This window comes from Dermacentor albipictus, chromosome 2 (assembly GCF_038994185.2).
Source record: "Dermacentor albipictus isolate Rhodes 1998 colony chromosome 2, USDA_Dalb.pri_finalv2, whole genome shotgun sequence".
Classification (NCBI taxonomy): domain Eukaryota; kingdom Metazoa; phylum Arthropoda; class Arachnida; order Ixodida; family Ixodidae; genus Dermacentor; species Dermacentor albipictus.
This window is the reverse complement of record NC_091822.1, coordinates 162,549,368-162,569,406: the sequence shown is the minus strand read 5'-3', so window position 1 is coordinate 162,569,406 and position 20,039 is coordinate 162,549,368. Positions and strand designations below refer to the sequence as shown.

The 20,039-nt window shown below is 44.0% G+C and overlaps 1 protein-coding gene across 3 annotated transcripts in view; it reads left to right on the top strand.

The window, feature by feature from the left end:
• The first annotated feature begins 1,848 nt into the window (after positions 1–1,848).
• Positions 1,849–20,039, top strand: part of rdgB (retinal degeneration B) — a 58,042-nt gene continuing 39,851 nt past the window's right edge. For all 3 annotated transcript variants that reach the window (XM_070534266.1, XM_070534267.1, XM_070534265.1), the window contains exons 1-5: positions 1,849–2,239; positions 8,887–9,019; positions 10,741–10,944; positions 12,785–13,045; positions 13,867–14,072. In XM_070534266.1, the coding sequence (XP_070390367.1) occupies positions 2,162–2,239; positions 8,887–9,019; positions 10,741–10,944; positions 12,785–13,045; positions 13,867–14,072 (882 nt within the window). In that variant the 5' untranslated portion in view covers positions 1,849–2,161. The remainder of the gene's footprint in view (positions 2,240–8,886; positions 9,020–10,740; positions 10,945–12,784; positions 13,046–13,866; positions 14,073–20,039) is intronic.

Sequence of the window (20,039 nt, the reverse complement as noted above, 5' to 3'; positions counted from 1 at the left end):
GAATGACGTTGACGACGGAGTGCGCGACCGCCTGTGTACACGCTGACGTTGCGATGCGGTTCTGCCGACGCGCAGGCACTGGACGGAATGCAAGCACGCGTAATCCGGGCTCCAGCCGACGAATGTCGATGGCGAGGACACTCGGTGAGAGAGAGATGAAAAAAGAAAGAAGGAAGCAGCTCGCGTCGACGCACGCTCAGCCGTACGCTTACTTCGATGACGATGCGCGCGCGTACGCCGTGCGACGAACCGTTAGCGCAATGCGCTTTGGAAAGGTAGCTTTTCTGTTGGGCACACGTGCTCTGCAACGAAGCCGTCTTTTCTTGCCGAAGCCTCTTTGACGCCGGCGCCTAGCTCTCTCTGCCTCTCTCTCGTTGCTACCTTATTGCATTCGGGAGTGTTGCAGCGGCTTCCAACAATTCCCTTTCTCGGCGCCCCGCTCTTTCTCGTAGTTTCTTCGCCAGTTTGGCGTATCACAGCGCCTAGTGATGGATCAACTCTTACCGGAGCCATATGCGTTGTGTCTCCATCTTCCCTCGCCGGTGATTGAAACCTAACAGTTCCTGCCGAGAGGGCACGCTATCCCAGTTTCTATCTTCCGTGGCAGAGAAGGGCTTCACCGCGGTCAAATAGGATTTGGCGTTCCGACCCGCACGCCTATAGATTGCTTCTTACGTTGCCTGTTTGTGCACAAGACGCCTCTTTGTCCCCTTAAATTGGTGAAGTTTTGTGCCGACCTGACGAGTGGCAAGAAACGTGCAACATCGTGACGGTACATTCAGTTACGATGAACGTACATTAAAGCTAATGGGACGAATAGCAGCGCGGTGTATTCATTTCTTTAGCTGGAGAAGGAAGCTCGACTCGAAAAAAATGTATACAGAGGTTAACTCGGGACAGAGCTCCATAGAGACATGGATTTTCTTTATTAAGTTACATGTGTATATATATAAGGATAAAGCTAAAGCTGTAAAATTACGCATTTCGCTTATTTGATACAACGATATTAATCTGTTCGCTGCTTTCGGTCATGCACTCCAGTGCAATAATTTTTTCTTTTTTTTGCCTCAGGTGTCATAAAGTATGGGAAGCCACTCAAAGCCCTGACGGAAACATCACTTAAGTTTTTAAAGAAATATTCCACAGTATGGAGCCCTTTACCAGCTTATACGCGCTGAATTCCTCGACGCGCCGAGGAATAGGACTCACTGCATTTCTCTCAGGAGCGGTGAATTGACCTCTGAAAGGGCTCCTCTACGTTTTCAATCGCTCTTGCTTTATGTCCTTTTGTGTCTCCGGCAGTGCTTTACCGAAACGTAGCTGGCGTTCCTGGAATTAATCAAGAGAAGCAGGTGCGCATGCGTGCTTGAAAAGGAGGATATGATGCCGAATAGGTCAAAAGCCTGTGACGTCCGTGCCAACCCCGCCGCCTCTCCTTTGTGCTCTTAACTTTTCTGGCGGCTTTCGAAAATGTCAGACGTGTGCTTCTATACCGTCAACATATTTTTCTCCCTTGCTTCGACCAAAACCAACTTAAAGTGACTTTCTTTTTGCCTCGCTAAAACTGTTCTGGGTCCTCTTCTAACGGTAGCATGTGAGGAGAAAGAGCAACCGCACGAAAATGGAGGGCGAGCGCCTGGAGTCGTTCACGGCAGATGAGAGATAGGGCAAACGAAAACTGGGACGGCACACGGCCTGAAACAAACACATCGAAGCGCACCAGCGGGCCGCCGTTGCGGCGGCCACCTTTCAGCCGGGAATCCGGACCGACGTCACGCACTACGCTTCGATGACGTCGTCTTTTTACGATGGTGGCTCCATCATGCGGGGTCTTCTGTAAACAGATGTCGCAGCCATCGCAGCAGCAGCAGTAGTGGCTGCGAGCAGCCAAACAACGAGCTGTACGGCGTTAATCGCGCGAGCCAGTCTGTGTAGTACGCTGGCTTGTCGGATCGCTGTGCGGGAGGATGCCGCGACCGTCGTCCGTGTAGTATTGGCAGCATCGTCGGATCGTCCGGCCAGCAGCGACGGATATGGGCGGCCCGCTGCGCAAGCCGGAGATAGTTCGCGGGTTCCAGAGACCGCCTGAACTGCTGGACCCGTGAGAGCAAGCGCCCTTTTGATTTCGGGCGCCGCTCGACACCGTCGAGCGCGGCCCAACATGTTGCTCAAAGAATACAGGATCCCGCTGCCCTTGTCGGTCGAGGAGTACCGGGTGGCGCAGCTCTACATGATCGCCGTGAGTAGATTGCTTCCATCGCCTCTCACGCACCGCCACATCGGCGTGCGCGCGATGCGACAGGTTGAGGCCCCTGCGCCGATCTCCGCGCCGGAGACACCGACTGCAGTATATCGGGCGCCTCATGGCTTTCGCGGTGGTCGCCTAGCTACGGCAGCGATAGGTGCGGTGCTACGTACTACTAGCCGCGATCTCCGATGTGGAGGCCGGCGGTCTCCCGTCGCTACGATGCGTTTCGTTGGCGAATACGACCGGCGTTGATAAAACAAGGTGCGCATTTGACCGTGTGCGTGCCTGAAACGAAAGTGTGCCGGGTTTCGTTATCGCCTTCGCGTCGCTTCTCTCTGCGCCAGCTCCACATGAGCGATCTCGTTCGCAGTCTTAATTATGTAACCCCTTCCGTCAGGCTCCGACAGAGGTGTCGAAGGACACGGAGGTGCCTTTTCGGTTCGATGCAGTGAGTCGTAACCGCCGTGATGAGTGGATAGTGAGCCCGTACGCGCGGATCCGCGCTTCGGTGAACTCCCGCTCGAGCTGTCAAACCGTCGGGAGCTCCGAGTGTTGCGGAGCGGCATTTCCTCTCAGCTTTAACGAATAATGTATTCCCGGCGGTAATGCAGTGACATTTCGACGTCTCTCTATACCCCTCCTTCAGTAATTCCTTAAAACTAAAATTGTAAGCGCATATATACCGTGTACGTGACGCACTTAGCTGTTGAATTTCTGCAAGTGTTTGCGCTTATATCTGCCGCATGCTGACGACATAAAAAAGAAAGAAAGAAAAAAGGAAGAAAGAGGCGTGCTTACGTGATGCAGGACTGCTAGCTGAACGCGCGGCGCGCGGTCTTGTGTGCTTGCATGCGTGCAAATATTCTCATATATATATATATATATATATATATATATATATATATATATATATATATATATATATATATATATATATATATATATATCACCATTGTCAATTATATTTACGAGATGGTTCCTATGCTTTCCCATTTCTGACTGTCCAATCTGTAGCGCAAGTCTTGTTAGAATAGAATAGAATTTCGAGGCCTTGACCTTGGCTACGTATTAAAGCCATGAGAGCACAATCGTTCAGTTTGTCGCGGGCATCCGTAGAAAGCGCCCAAGGACCCAAGTAGCAACAGGAGTGTTTAAAGAAGGAATCTCATTTGTTGCAGAGTGACTTGTAAAGGACAAGGCCTGTTCCTTGCCAAGTGGGCCGCGATAATGTAAACATGGGAATCTTTTGGACCCATGCTGAATCCCAGAGAAGGCAGCCTGGCCATGCCGAGAAAGATTTATTTATCCTTTCTTTTTTGTTTGCGTGTGTTCATGCGGCTGGAGCTGGTGAAACGCTTCAGAAATCGAGGAAGTTTACTGTGGAGCAAAAGAGAGCACAGGCACTGTTTGGACGTCGTATATAAACAGGCGTATTTTTGGAATGCGAGGTGGTGAGGTCACCCAGCTCCTCGTGGCATACATGCTTTTTTTCGGAAACATCATTCGGCCTTACAATAGCGAACTTTATGTGCATTTTCATGTTAGCTAGAAGTATACTTTCAGGTTTGTATTAGGTTGCTTATATATGAATGGGCATTGGAGGTCTACTGTATGCCTAACACCTTGTCTGATACAGACACACTTGAGAGAAATCGCACAATTGCCAACATGTGTAATGTGGATTGCTGCCGCTTACAAAATGCCTTATTTGGTTTAGTTTACTTTTCCACCTCCGTTAATTAACCCGTGGCCCTCAGTCCCCAGCAGCTGCAGAGCACCTGACCAAGGCAGCGGTCAAACCTGTAATGCAGCAGAGGGTGCTAAGAAACTCTGTATCCAGACAGGCCACTAATGGAAACTGACCCTGTCAACCTTTAACACCCGAACTCTGTCGAGTGAGGCTAGCTTAGCAGGACTCTTTGAGGAAGTATCAGACATTGTTTGGGATATCATCGTCCTTAGTGAGATTAGAAGAACTGAAGATGCTTATACAGTGCTGACTAACGGCCGTATCCTCTGCTATAGAGGTCTCCCAGATAAGAAGCAATATGGGGTAGGATTCCTAATCCATAAGGGCATAGCGGTCAACATTGACGAATTCTGCAGCATTTGTGAGAGGGTAGCAGTAGTCGTAGTCAAACTTAATAAGAGGTATAGATTAAAGGTAGTATAGGCCTATGCTCCAACGTCCATTCATGATGATGATGAAGTAGATCAGGTTTATGAAGATGTTGAATTAGTGATGAGAAAAGTGCAAACTCAGTATACTGTAGTAATGGGTGACTTCAATGCGAAAGTGGGGAAAAGCAGGCTGGTGAACAAGGGATTGGCAACTATGGCATCAGTTCTAGGAACACTAGAGGAGAGATGCTGGTAGAATTTGCAGATAGGAATAAGCTGTGAATAATGAGCACCTTTTTGAGGAAGCGTAGTAACAGAAAATGAACCTGGAAAAGCCCTAATGGTGAAACAACAAATGAAACTGATTCCATACTTTCTGCCGATTCCAGCATAATGCAGGATGTAGAAGTGTTAGGTAGAGTAAAGTGCAGTGATCATAGGTTAGTGAGGGCTAGGAATCACATCCATTTTAAGAGAGAAAGTGTTAAATTGGTCAAGAAGAAACAGGCCAACCTAGATGCAGTAAGGGTACAAGCAGACAAATTCAGGCTGGTGCGTGCGAACAAATATGCAGCCTCAGAACAGAGAGGTGAAGATGACATAGAGGTAATGAATGAAACCGTAACTAGGTTGGCTTCAGAGGCAGCAATTGAAGTGGGAGGCAAGGCACCAAGGCAACCAGTAGGCAAGCCCTCCCAATTAACTAAGAGCCTAATAAAGAAATGACAAAGAATGAAAGTGTCCACCTCAAGAGATCAGATAGAATTCGCAGAACTATCAAAACTGATCAACAAGGTGAAAATGAGTGATATTCAAAACTATAACATGAGAAAGACTGAAAAAGCCGTAAAAAATGGACGCAGCCTGAAATCAGTGAGAAGGAAACTTGGCGTAGGACAAACCAAGATGTATGCACTGAAAGATAAGCAGGGTAATATCATCAGCAATCTCGAAGATATAGTAAAAGCAGCGGAAAAATTCTATACTGACCTGTACAGTACCCAGAGGAGTCCGGATACCTCAATTAGAAGCAGTAAGGAACAGGATACTGAATATCCTCCTATAGCTAGCGATGAGGTCAGAAGGGCCTTGCAAGACATGAAACAAGGAAGAGCGGCTGGAGAAGATGGAATAACAGTCAATTTAATCAAATATGGAGGAGACATAATACTTGGAAAACTGGCGGCTCCTTATTCGAAGTGTCTATTGACTGCAAGGGTTCCAGAAAACTGGAAGAATGCAAACGTTATACTAATCCACAATAAGGGAAACGTTAAAGAAATGAAAAATTATAGGCCCATTAGCTTCCTCCCAGTATTATATAATATACTTACCAAAATAATCTCCAATAGAATAAGGGCAACACTGGACTTTAGTCAACCAAGGGGACATGCTGGCTTCAGGAAGGGATACTCTACAATGGATCACATCCACATCATCAATCAGGTAATCGAGAAATCCGCAGAGTACACTCAGCCTCTCTATATAGCTTTCATAGATTACAAAAATGCATTTGATTCAGTAGAGATAGAAGGAGTCACAGAGGCATTACGTAATCAAGAAGTACAGACCGCTTACGTAAATACCTTGGAAAATGTCTACAGTGGTTCCGCAGCTACCTTAATTCTACACATGAAAAGCAGGAAGGTACCTATAAAGGAAGGCGTCAGATAGGGAGGCACAATCTCTCCAATGCTATTCAATGCGTGCTTGGAAGAAGCATTCAAGCTATTAAACTGGGAGGGCTTAGGAGTAAGGATAGACGGTGAATATCTGAGCAACCTTCGGTTTGCCGATTGCATTGTTCTATTTAGCAACAATGCAGGCGAATTGCAACAAATGATTGACAACCTTAACAGAGAGAGTGTGAGAGTGGGGTTGAAGATTAATATGTGGAAGACAAAGATAATGATGGATAGCCGGGCAAAGGAACAAGAGTTCAAGATTGCCAGTCAGCCTCTAGAGGTCTGAAGGAGTTCATTTAGCTAGGTCAATTATTAACAGGGAACCCCGATCATGAGAAGGAAATTCATAGTGAAGAATAAAAATGGGTTGGATCGCATACAGCAGACATTGTCAGCTCCTGACTGGAAGTTTACCATTATCATTGAAAAGTGAGGTGTACAATCAGTGCAGTTTACCAGTGCTGGCATATGGGGCAGAAGCTTGGACACTGACAAAGAAGCTTGAGAACAGGTTAAGGACTGTGCAAAGAGCGATGGAACGAAGAATGCTAGGCATAACATTAGGAGACAGAAGGAGAGCAATTGGATTTAGAGAGCAAAGAGGTACAGCCGATATTCTAATTGGCATTAAGAGAAAAAAATAGAGCTGGGCAGGTCATGTAATGCGCAGGTTAGATAACCAGTGGACGATTAGGGTTACAGAATGGTTGCCAAGAGAAGGGAAGCACAGTCGAGGACGGCAGAAAGAAGACCTGGTGGGGCAATGAAATTAGGAAATTCACAGGCGCTAGTTGGAATTGGTTGGCGCAGAACAGGGGTAATTGGAGATCGCAGGGGGATGCCTTCATCCTGCAGTGGACATAAAATAGGCTGATGATGATAATGATGATTTTTCCACTATCGACAAAAAAAAAAGGCGGCGTTGAATGCATAACACATTTTACTACTAATATTTTTGCCAGTTGGTCCGCAGTCTTATGAAAAAGCCGATAAAGAAAACGACCTAAATACTACACCATGTTACAGAATACTTAACAGTGTTTCTGTTGGAATTTATGTATTGGTAGAAGAAGCACTTGCTATGCAAGGTGGCTAGTTGGTCTGATTTGGCGGGCAGTGGAATGAGTAATTTTCTCAGTGTAGTGGTGTTGTCAGCTGGAATGGGAATTTCACTGTATCTTCACCTTGGCAAATATAGCTTATTAGGAGGCCAATTAGAGGGGCTAGTTGGTTCATGTTAATTTGATCATGTGTTGACTTGAAGAGAGTACACCATTAACAGAGACAGAAACACAAGTGTATAGGACAAAACACAGGTAGTGTCTATATACTGCACACTGTGATGCTGAACTAGTCTGAATATCTCAAGTCATTATTCACCAAAAATTAAATTGCTACAATGGGAAATGAACAGTTTGGGCACCACTGGAGTTACTATTTGGATTAACTTTTTTTACAGCCCCCGCTCAAGGCTTTCTAATGCATTGAACAAGTTTAATTCATCTATGTACAAAAGTTTTCTCTGCAATGTAAGTTACAGTTATACAAACCTTATCCTCGTCATAGGATATTTCGCATCATTCAGTCTGTTGTTAAATTTTTGCCGCTACAAACGTTTTCTTTCCGAAGTACATGTACTATGGCAGTAACTGTGACTAAACTATGACTCACCATGGCCTTAATGGTTGCCAGCCACCATGCTGAGTTTGAGTTGGAATGATCGTTTGACTGGTTTGTATTCATAGCCACAGCCCAGTCACACCAGCTCTTAATATCTGTCAGAGCTGCAGCTGTGGCCAGAAGCCAGTCATGTGTCGGGGTATTGTTCACTTAGAGCCCACAGCCATTTCCTGACAGTACAATGTCCCAGAATAACCTCATCATCACTACCCTGGCATATTCATTATGCTTGTACAACCTTCACTATATTTTATGTGAAAGCATAGCAGAAGGTAGCGTATGTTCCTTCTTTTTTTATGCACTTAGGGGTCTGCACGCTTTTGAGCTCTGCGAAGTATATGTCTTTACGTGCACTTGTTCACCATCTTAAACTTTTCTTAACGATAAGCAAGCTGCTATGTGTGCACTTTGCTCAAGTTAACTTGGACACTGATAGTTCGAGTGTTAGTGCAATCTGCAAGTACACTGATATGTCTGATAACTTAATGAATAGCAGCTTGTACTGTTTAAGATAGATTAAGATGTAATATTCTTATGTGCTGTAATTTTGTTTCTTCTGTCAACCTTTGCATGTTGGTTATCTGCACATACTATTCAGAGATTGTGACCTCAGTGGCTGCGGCGTTCTCTTGTTGAGCACGAGGTCATGGGTTCGATTCCCGGCCACAGCAGCTGCATTTCGATGAGGCCAAAGTATGTGCGCCACCGTTTTGTGGCAGCACAAGGCGCCATATTCTAGAGGAGTAGTTGCTTCAAGCACGTTTATTCAGGCGCCCGAGGCTGGTGAATCGACAACAGCACTGTCATTGAAAACGTACTGTGGTCTAAAAACATTTCTTTTAGTCTCCGCTGTACCAAACTTGTTGCTTCTAGTATTCTGCATCCAAAAGTAAATAATCCTGAATAAAACATGTAGGTATGTACCCCACAAATGGTGTGTGCTTGCGGCAAGCTAAAAAAAGCGTGCAACCCTCCGTCAGTTTGCCGTGATGGGCAGGTTTTTACTGACCTAAAGTTTACAGGTTGGCAAGTACGTAAAGAGCTTACGCAACCCTAAGCCTACATCGAACACAATCAAAATCATCTATCAGAATCGTCGGTAAATTGTCAAATGGGTAATTGCTGGCATTCTTGGTGTATTCTGACGTGCAGAAAAAGAGTCGCGAAGAAAGCAAAGGAGTCGGCAGCGGTGTTGAAATCATGGTGAATGAGCCATACACTGATGGACCAGGAGGCTCAGGGCAATACACCCACAAGATTTACCACATTGGAAGCCACTTGCCTGGTAAGTCATCATGTCTTGCCTTCTTATGTGTATATACTCGTGTTCCTTGTGTGTGAAGCAGTCGTCAAATGATTTCCCTCTGTTCAGTCCAAGGTGGTATTGTGATTTTGACGTGGTGGTGGCGGATTTTAGCTACAGGTGGACTTAAATTGGTTACGGAGGCTGGCATTAGCTTTGCCTGACCATCTCTTGCAATGTAACTGGGGTCTTAAAAGGTTATGAATGCGAGCTAGTTGGTATGAATTCATCTGTGAAAAACAGCATGAAATAAACATGGACAAGAGAGGAACACATTATAAGCGCTGACTGCCACCTACTTACGTTTATTGTGCTCATATATTATATTACATACCATAAAGGTATATTTGTGTATGAGCACAATAAACCCAAGTTGTTGGCAGCCAGCGCTTGTCCTGTGTTGCTTCGTTCTCTATGTTTATTTTGTGCTGTTTTTCACTCATGGTCACTTGGGTATGTTATCAATGTTACCACATGTCTAGCAGATCAGTGTCTCTTATTAAAATGCAAGAGAAGCTTCATGGCAGATTACAATTGACCTATCTGAAAACACAACATGTTCTAAGCGTTTATGTGGAAGACCTTTCTGCTGTGGATACGCAAGAAGAGGGTCCCTTCTATCACACTAGCTTGGGCATGACCACAGAAAGTGTTTAATATCTCCTGTCTTGTTACATGAGAAAGGCAGTGGAAAATGGCTAGACCTTTGATACAGAGGCTGCATTCTATGTCTCCTTGTACTTGCCTTTGCCTTATTGTAGTTCTTTGTCCTTCACTGACCCTTTCTGATTTTCACCAGTGCACATGCTGCCTCTAAGTTGCTTTTGTGGTGCTCACAACTAATTGGTGAGTGATTCTGGGGCAATAGCAGTGCCATCGTATTTGAGAAATAATGGAATGATTATGAAAGAGTGAGTAACTCGGAGCTTGAGTGCTTTTGGATTCCATTTGCTACTCGTAACATACGCACGGAGGCGAAAATTTCACCTCCATGGACGTACCCAGGTCCATGGAGGTGAAAATTCTTTCAGCTTCCTGAGGAAATGGGTTGGTGTGAAGTTTGGAGTAAACAGGCCATTTTTGGATGCAGGTTGAAGCAGGTTCATAAGATCTCTCCATTTTCCTTTGCCTGTGCATTGGTGCATATGGTCTCGCCCAGCTGCTGTTGGGTTGCTGATGATGGAGCGTGTTGGAAACCATATGGTGACACATTTCGTAGCCCAGTAGCCACATTTCAGTGCATGCACGTTTACTATGCGGTATGCTTTTTACAGTAATTTTCATTTCAAGTTGCTGATGTTGTTTTTTATTCATTGGTATTGACAATCCTATGACTGACATGCTGAAAAACAGGGCTGACAGCTTGATTAAAACTTTGCTTGAATTGGGCTAGTGAGTTAATTTTGTAGGTATAGGCAGGACAGCATGCAGAAAGCATGGACAAGGAAGGAACGCGTAGTACAGGATGGGTGCAGGAGGGCTGCTCTGGCCTATACAGATGACTGGACAACGTCAATTAAGGCAGACTGTGTCATGTATTTTACGTTGAGATTTGTTGTTATGCTGTTGTCTGCGCGGTCTTCAGAACGTCGACCTTGAATCGACTACTCCAACTTCATGCGCTCGTGCAGTTGAACACTGTCTTGATTTGTTATTGTGTGCACACTTTTCATTCTAACCACATGGTGTGGCTTCTTTCGCAGGCTGGTTCAAGGCTCTGCTTCCGAAATCAGCCCTGACTGTGGAAGAGGAAGCATGGAATGCATACCCCTACACCAAGACTCGCTACACATGTCCATTCATTGAGCGTTTCTACCTTGAAATTGAGACCAAGTACTTTGCTGATGCTGGTGAACAGGAAAATGTGTTTGAGTTGTCTGGATCAGAACTGCGCAACTTGCAAGTTGGTGAGTGGCTGACCGACGTCTTTGAAATTTTTTGTGTGCTTACATTTTATGTTGGACTTTGAGCACTGCACAAACTTCAGTATAGACATTTTATGCTACTTTCCCCTTCTCGTAAACATAAATAGTTCTTAAAAAGTAGGCTAGGTCGCAACGTTCCTCAAAGTATGGTTGGCTGGTTTACAGAAGTCCGTACTGAGAGGGTTTTTGGGGAGGTACCAAAAGGATGGTGTATGGGGGTGTGCCCTGGGAGCACATTGTAGATGGGCATCCTGTATCTAAGTGTGTTAAATGTTTGGTGAGGCCTTCTTGAGGATCTATCTGTGTAGCATGGGAAGGCACTAAGGCCAGGCGCTGCGCACAATGTACTAGCTTGCAAGCAGTTGGCTTGTTTCTGCTCCATGTTGACAATGTTATTTGAATTCGAGCATTGTCCACAGGACGTGTGTAAAAGATAGGAACTTCAGGCATCGGGCATACCTCTTTCTATATGTATCAAGCACAGTGCCCCTATGCTACCACCATCCTTGGTCGAGTATGGTCCAATTAGTCTTGTCTGTAATGAAAGCATTCCATCTGATGATCTAGTACAGAGCATATGAATCTTATAATTCACTCAGAAGCTTCACTACCGGTTGGCACATTTCAGATAGTATTACAAATGCTCATTAGAACAGCACTTGACTCAAATGCAGCCATTTGATATAGGACACACCGTTCCCATCAAACAACAACCCAGTCACTGTTGTAGCTATACTCAATTGATTTTAAAAAGAACAGCAATGGTTAGGCAGTCATGATAGCTTTACGGGAAGAACTTAGTATTATGGGCAGAAACTATGTGTTCATTTTCTTATCAGGTTTTAATGTTCACAATTTTGTTGTTTACCAACTTCACAGTTCTGCACTTTGTGCAAAGAAACCTTGCTTGTTCTTTCACTGTATTAATAAGTGCTGGGTTTCCTAGATGGTATAAAAATATTGTATCTAAGGTCGGTATCATATACAGCATGTACTCATGCACAGCTGTATGTAGTTAACATGTTTCTCTAATTTTTAGGCTGTGCAATTGGCTGGTGTTGTTTTCTTTCTCTACCTTCATATTGTTACGAGATTTTATGTGCTTACTTAATTCTATGCACCCCTTGCTCGATGCCCCATGTAGGGGCCTTGTAAGGTATTTTACAAGTAAATAAATAAATAAATAAATAAATAAATAAATAATTAAAAAGGTTTGTTCATTACACATGGCCATGAAAATTCTGGAGATGGTCACTTCCGAAGCTGGCAGAGTAATTGACTGAAGCATACTTATCTATCTATTTATTTATTTATTTATTTATTTATTTATTTATTTGCTTTCTTTGTTTATTTTTTTATATTCCTCCCAGGCTTCATATGCCAGGGCCACAATCTTGTATGCATTTGAAAAGCCAACGTTCAGTTTTGCCTCACATGACTGGCCTAGGTTAGGCTAGGCCGCAATATCGGCGTGGCCTGGGCAATCGTATGAGATGAAACCAGACGTCATCTTTTCGAATGCGTACGAGATAGCGGTGAGTGAGGAGAAGGGTACAAAGAATGATTAAAGTGCAGTCGCATACCCACAAATTATGAATGCAAAGAAAGTAGTGGTTATGCAGTGGCTATTAACCTAGTACATTATAATAATTATTGGCTTTACTCTTACGTACCATAGAGTAGTTACAATCATTAACACATAAATGAAGGAAAAAGAATTGGGGAATTATAGCAGGATTAGTGACTGGTGATGTGACACAGCAACCAGGAAATATCTGGGCTTCTACAAACTTCCAAAACAAATAAATTTGTGATGCTGCAGACCTTATCGACGTGGTTAAGGACCAACTGACCGGCTCAGACTATGTGCGTGAGGAGGACCCAAAGCTGTACATCTCGGCCAAGACGTCACGAGGTCCCCTGGACGATGACTGGATTCAGGCCTACCTTGACCACCGGCAGCTGGGGACGCCGGCGCCTCCACCTGGCGATGGGACCATCATGTGTGCCTACAAACTCTGCCGGGTGGAATTCCGCTACTGGGGCATGCAAAGCAAGATTGAAAAGTTCATCCACGACGTAGGTCAGTACCCATTGTAGTCGCTGCAGTGTTACTTTACAGATGACAAAGTGGAAAGTTAGAGCAAGCACTGAAGGATGTTTCATTGCCTTTGAACGGATGGATGAAATGTGACGAAGTAAAAGCATATTGTGCTACTTCTGGGATGGGCAATGAATCCATAAAACGGTTTACACTGTACACCTCATCACGCACACACGAACACACACACAAAAAAAAAAACAAGAAAGGGCAGATGTGGGGAAAGAAAGAGAGAAGAGGGAATGTGAAAGAACTTGAGAAACTAGTTAGGGAGATCTGTGCAATTATTAACAGCTATACATCATAGGCAAAGAACAACCTCCAGTATAATTCAAAACTCTTTAACCTTATTGATAGTTTACAACTGCCTCTTGCGCCATGCCACAGTGTGGTGAGTGACAGTGGTGCACTTGTTTACCTTCACTAAAGAAATCCGTGGCAGTAATGCGACTATAAGGGTGAGCTAGGCGGCCGGAGTTTTGGATGCAAACAGTGGTAAAAATAGAGATGCAAAACGCAAATGGGTTGCAGCGTGGCATTTTGTATCCTCTTGTTCTGTGTGCTGTTTTTAACTCTGCTTGCTTCCACAATCCATGGCATTATGCTAGGCCCTTGCTATTTGCGATGCACCAAACCTGTGAGGACAACAGTCCTGTGAGGTGTGAGGGGCTTTGGGTCACAGGCAGAAAGTCAGTATAATGGTGCCAAGCTCAGTATGAATGGCTACTTACTGTGAAACATCTAACCCAAATGTCCGCAAGCATCACAGACACGGCACCTATGTATTCACTTCTGTGCTGCAGCACTGCGAAAGACGATGCTGCGGGCTCACCGGCAGGCGTGGGCCTGGCAGGATGAGTGGGTGGGGCTCACCATGGAGGACATCCGGCAGATTGAGCGCGAGACCCAGGAAACCCTGGCGCGCAAGATGGCCGCCGACCAGGTCAGCGAGGAAGGGGATGAGGACGAGGCCCTGGCCCACTCCTGCTCGGCTGCCTCCATGTCCAAGGTGGGCGCTGCCTCCTCCTGAGGTGGAAAACATGCTCCGCTGCTGCCCCCGCACTCCAGCTGCCATCACCCTTCCCCCCAAACCCACCTCTCCGCACTCACCTTTACCCAGGCCTGCTGAGTGCCAAAAGCGCCAACGTTAGCAGAATGGCAAATTTGTTGCGATTGTTGTGTGGAAAGTACTGTTTCTGTTGTTCTGGATGGTTTAGTGGTGCACCTTTCATCTTTTCAAATTGACCCATCGGTTCCGCGAGCTTGGGCCAGTGGATACAAACAGGCTGAAGAGGAGGAATTTGCCCCCACATGCTCGGTCAACGGTTAGGTCTCTCAAGACCGCTACAATAAAATTGTGCATTTTGTAACTGTACCTAGTAGCCCACAGTTCATTTCAGCTCACTGAAGACACTGGAAACCAAGGCAAAACCAACTACGTGGTAACATTGTTTAAGTAAAGAATACAACTAGAATGCTCTTACTGTTGGAATTCCTATCGAAATATTGTATAACACTGAATATGTTAGCCAGCGGAATCATTGCTCAAACATCGCAATCTTCAGTGGTAAAATGGGTCTACCATTCGAAACACGGTGCTCTTTGAATGTAAGTGCAATTTGGCTAAGATGAGGCTCAGCTGTGTAAGCTTCTAACAGATTCTTATGTGCTTTGTGTGAACAGGGAATGCATGTTGGCTCTGAAGACTTCATTCTCATTACAAGATGGGGTTAGTGACTGCAGTATCGTCCTTTCTGGGAACCGTTGAGGGTTTGCTGATGATGTTTGGTCATGCTTAAGGGCAACAACATTCTCCAGTAAAAACAGTGGTGGCAGTTTCTGATGAAAATGTGTAGTATACGTGCAATGCATAGCTCTGATGTCCCTGCGGCAGCTAACACAAAGCCACGGTAAGTTCAACCTGTTCACCTCACTGCATAGAGGTTGCATCTAGCATGGTTCTTGTTATACTACTTCAGTTCTAAACAAAGGACTCATGTCAGGTAGAACTGCAGCTCACAATTATTCTGACCAACACCACCTCTGCCGCACAAGATCTGACCACTTTGAGCCCTAGCACAACATGTTTGGGCTGAATGTTTGGCCTGGTCTGACAGAAGCAAGGTATTCAGTAAGCACAACTTCTCCTTCTTTTTGCTGGTCCCATCCGATTGTGTGGCATGTTTTTGGTTGTTTAGGCATGATTGGGCATTTTTATCATTCACTGCCCAAGACACAGGGACACTTTTGATCATGGTAAGTCCTGATTGGGCTCGATAGCAATTGTTAATGCTTGTGTGACCCTGGTATTACTCTGCCTGGCAAGTTTGTGCAGAGTGCACTGCTCTTGTGCAAAAGTTCACTTTGGCTTAGATAACTATTTCTGGCTCTTCTTACATACCATGATTTCATGCATACAACTCACGCCTGCATGGAAATCTGACCTCATGTTGCAACATTCAGAAATTGGAAGGAAATGTGCATGTAAACCATCGTAAATAACTGCCTACAATGTTGTTAACATCTTTATGAAAGGGATCTGGAACCATCGTTAACACAAATCAATGCTCTAGAAACAAGCTTGTTTGATACATTCAGGTATCACTGTTTTCGCAGCTGCTTTCTGTTGAGCATGCTGCAGCTTAATGGCAACGTGGAGTACTCATGCAAATTTTGCACTTATTTTGTGGATTCGAAGCAAAAAAAGAAGAATGCTGCACCTTTGTAACACTGCACCTAAAGATAAAATTTTCATGTCACGCCCATCTCCTCTTTGTACTTATAATTTATGAATTTTTTATGCCGATTATACACACATAAGTACAGCACTCTGTAGGGTGCAGTTTCTTTGCATTAGCCGTCCCCTTGCCATAGCATCTCGACTGGGAGACCCTTCTTTTACTGTGTTTGTCTTGGTATACGAGACATTTGTGCTGTCTCATCTTCCTTTGTTTTTTTGTTTGTTTGTTTCTGTTTTCTAGTCTTAAGGGGATAGACAGATTTTTCAGCTCTTGTGTTTGCTGAATGTGAATTCATGATTACATGCATTGGAACGATTCATGCCCTATCACAGTCTAGCTGAGGTTTGTGTATTGTCAATGAAGGGTTTATTCTTCACCACATTATCATGTTTTCCTAGAAGAGCTTGTTTTAATTTACTTATCTGCGAAGTCCTCAAACTCACTTTAAATCACCTTGAAATTCCTAGAACTTGTTCCAGCTTACTCATCTCAAATTCCCAGAATTTGCCGGTGTTTGACCTGGCTAGCTAGAAATGGCTAGCTTACACATATCGGAATGCTTAAGGTGAATAAAAAGGCAGTTCAGCAATTCATGTAGGTGCTGCGGCATTAATTGCTTGGTGTCTGTAGTTTTGTTAATGTGAGGTTGCAAACAATTCGTCTAAAAATGTTTCAAATCTTGGAATTTTCAGTGCCCTTATTCAAGTTGGAGCTGTAATCATAATTGTTACACCATTTGTAGCAAGCCTTATGGTTTCATTTGTTTGTTTGTTTTAATGTGAAAGATGCTTGTTTTCACCAGAGTATTTTCTGCCACTTGTGACCACGTATACGTATGACCAGGTATTTAAGTGTGAAAGGTCATGGTTAGTCATTTTTTTCCCAGGTTGTGATTCAGCAAAAAGTATGGTTGTGTATAAGGGGTCTTTTCCTTCCCTGTTTTATATGTTGCGTGCAATATGTAAAGGCTCTTGCATTCTTTTGATTTTGCATTGTTTTCTATGGCTCCAAATTGTATAAACCGACTACCAGATCCTCGTCTTCTTTCTTTGTCTTGACATTTCTTGGGGATGACTTGAGACTATGAGAGAGTCATCATTAACCTTAACTCCTCTTTGGACTGTTTCATTTGTTCCTGTACCTTTCCTGTAGTGCTGCATTGGCACAGCTGTGGTTGTTTTCCACTATGATGCCTCCCCCCCCCCTTTCTTTTTTCTCTAATTTGGAGTGTTGTCATTGCAGCCTATGTTTTTATTTTTTAGAATTTTGTTAGCTGCTATTGGGTAAAGCAGCTTGCTGTGTACTTGTACTGTTCCTACTTCTATGAAGATGTGTTCCTAAATATAGTTTTATGTTGTAATACCAGCCCAAAATTTGTGTCCACTGTAGTATTCATTGTTTTTTTTATTACGCGCACTTTGCAGCACCACATATTCTTTAGCTGCACTAGACTTTCATACTTTGTTCCTGCGTACTGTTGAGCGTCATTTTTAAAGTTATTTCTTTCATTCTTGTGTTACCTTTAAGTTGCTGGCAATGCGAAAAGGGCTCTGGTGTGTTGATCCACTTGGCTTTCCACAAATTCCCAATAATATTGTCGCACTTCCTTGCACTTTGTGCAGCTCTATGCTGTTAAGTCCTTACTGCTTACGTCCTTGGTGTGAGGCTGGGATCTCCCTAGTATTGCTGCATAATATTGTGTGACATGTTCTGGTACATTGGGCTAAGTGAAAATTGGCATAAAGAGCATGGGAAGCAAGTATTGTTCAGGAAAGTAGTTCAAAGATCGCGGGAGCCGGGCAAATGTTGGACTCAGACCACAAGTGCACATCCTGTAGTTATACAAATAACTCAAGGTTGTAGGGCTGTCGAGTGACACAAACGGATGGAAAACCAAACACACTTGAGCACTCTAAGCACATCCGTTTGTTTTTTGCACATCTGTCTGTTATGCTAGCACTGTCTTTAAGAAGGTGCGTCACCTAGAGCCATGGTTTTCCTAGTACTGTGACAAGACAGAGTGCCTTGCACTGTGCCAAGAATGCTGTTGCTTGTAGATGCGGATGCATTCGGTAACAGTTGCGCAAAATCATTTGAAAGTGAAAGTACCCCTGAAAGTTATCCGAGAATAGGGCACCTGGACTTGAAAATTCCATATCCAGAACAGTGAAAGGCTTACATCCTATTCGTGATACAAAACACAGCCTGATTCTGGCATCGAAAGCACTTTCAAACCTAATCACCAGAGGGAGATGCTACAGCCAGCAGCGATGTGAGATACACAAAGAAATCTACATGAATAAAATAGTTATTTATAAAATGACACCAAAGCAGTTTGCTAGCTTAGAAGGGCTCCATATTGTTGGTAATGTCCATTCGCTCATCTGACGGTTATGTTGAGTTCATAGATAAAAGATTTTCCACCAGATTTAGATTCATCTGTTGAAAGGGTAAAATTGTCACCCAGCAGACAGTAGCATGTATCACGAAGCTACAGAGGAAGCCCACATGGACTTTTCAGCAAAAAAGCATTGCATTTGAAGAACATTTCCTCTTGGCTTTTGACGCATCTTACGCCTTGCGAATTCCCACATAACTAATTTGCCATATTCATTGTTCTTGTGCTTTGAGTTACTAATTTGGCCTTGTTCCCCGACCTGCTAACCTCCTGGTTAGCTCAGACGGTAGGGCAACCACCGCAAAAAGGCGTTTGTCTTGGGTTCGATGCCCAAACCAGGATGCAGTGTTCTTGTGCTGCAAGGCTTTCTTCTTGATTCTGAGAAGCCTGTGTTGATTTCCTTTGTAGCTTAATCTACTGTTGGGGGGATGGCAGTTTACCCCATTAACCCATTAATGAATCTTGTTCCATCTTATGGATTTTTGCAGAACTGATTTTCCAGTTTCCTATGCATGTGTTGTATCTGATTGTTCATGGTCTTCTATCAGGTTTAGGTACAAGCCATGGTTCTGACTATACATATTATATCATGTTATCAGGGTTACCGTTGTAACCTCAGTGAACTTAATTAGCTTCAGCTGTGTGTGTTTGTGTGGGCTTCAAGAAAGTTAACTTCATTTGTGGCTCCCTTGGTCTGCCACCATCCATGATTCTGCAGTTGGCAAAAAAATATTACGCGTGTGGGGACTCTATGCTTGCGTTAAAGCATGACTCGTGAGTAATCTGTTTTGTCCAGCTGCATGTTCTATGGAATTCTGCATTCTGGCTGCTCTGTGAATGTTGTGGCATGTTTCAACCACTGCATTGGGAATGTCAGTTTGAAACTGCCTTTCTCCTAACACCCTTTAGTGTTATGAGTAAAGCCTTTTCTTTTTCTGCTTTAGGCTTAATGTATCATAAGCTAGTGAAATGTTTGTCCCGTTGGGTGTATCTTTTTCTTTGTTCTTTATGTATCCAGCCTTGCTTTTCTAGAGAACTCCTTTGAAATCTTTTTCTCTGGTGCAGTTACTTAACTATAATCATTTGAAACTTGTAAAATGTATTTGCTGTGATTTTCCTCTTCCTGCTTGTAGCTGCATCACTGAAGATCTGTGCCACCCCCTAACACAGCAGACAGTGCAGATGATGGGCTGAGACAAACAAAACACATGTGTTGTCAACTAATTGGTTTGTTTAACACTAGTGTTGCAATGCGTATAACATTAAAAGAACAAGCCTCCTTTGAGCAGAGCATGACGAGGCACTCTACAGTAAGAACAGAATTGTGTGTGACTCACTTCGCTTGGCTGAAGAGCAAAGGAAATTCTCATAAAGCAAGTACAGTCTGTCTTTTGCAGTTAGCTGAGCGACTGACTTAGGATCTGTCATGCTCTTCGCTATGGATTGCCTGTGTACATATCTCTTGAAGCATGTCATGTGCTTTCAGGGCTATGTACTGAATTTTGTGTAAATAGGAGTTGTAGGCGTATAAGTGACTTTCCTGGCTGAGCCGTTGACTTATTTGTGCTCATATTTTGCACGTAAGTTGCATTTTGGTTTGTATGCACTATGACACTTTTGGCTGCATTACTTGCCTGCTTCATACAGAATAAGTAAGAAGTGAGCATTACCTGCAGGCATTCCCAGCAGAAAAGGCAGAATTTGTGCAAGCGGAGCGGTAAGGCCATCGGTCATTGTTAGGACTAAGCTATGGTTCACAAGACATGTGCCTAGTTTTACCATTACAATGACGCAAAGCACCACTGTTCCATACCTGCAAAGCCTACACGTTTTTGTC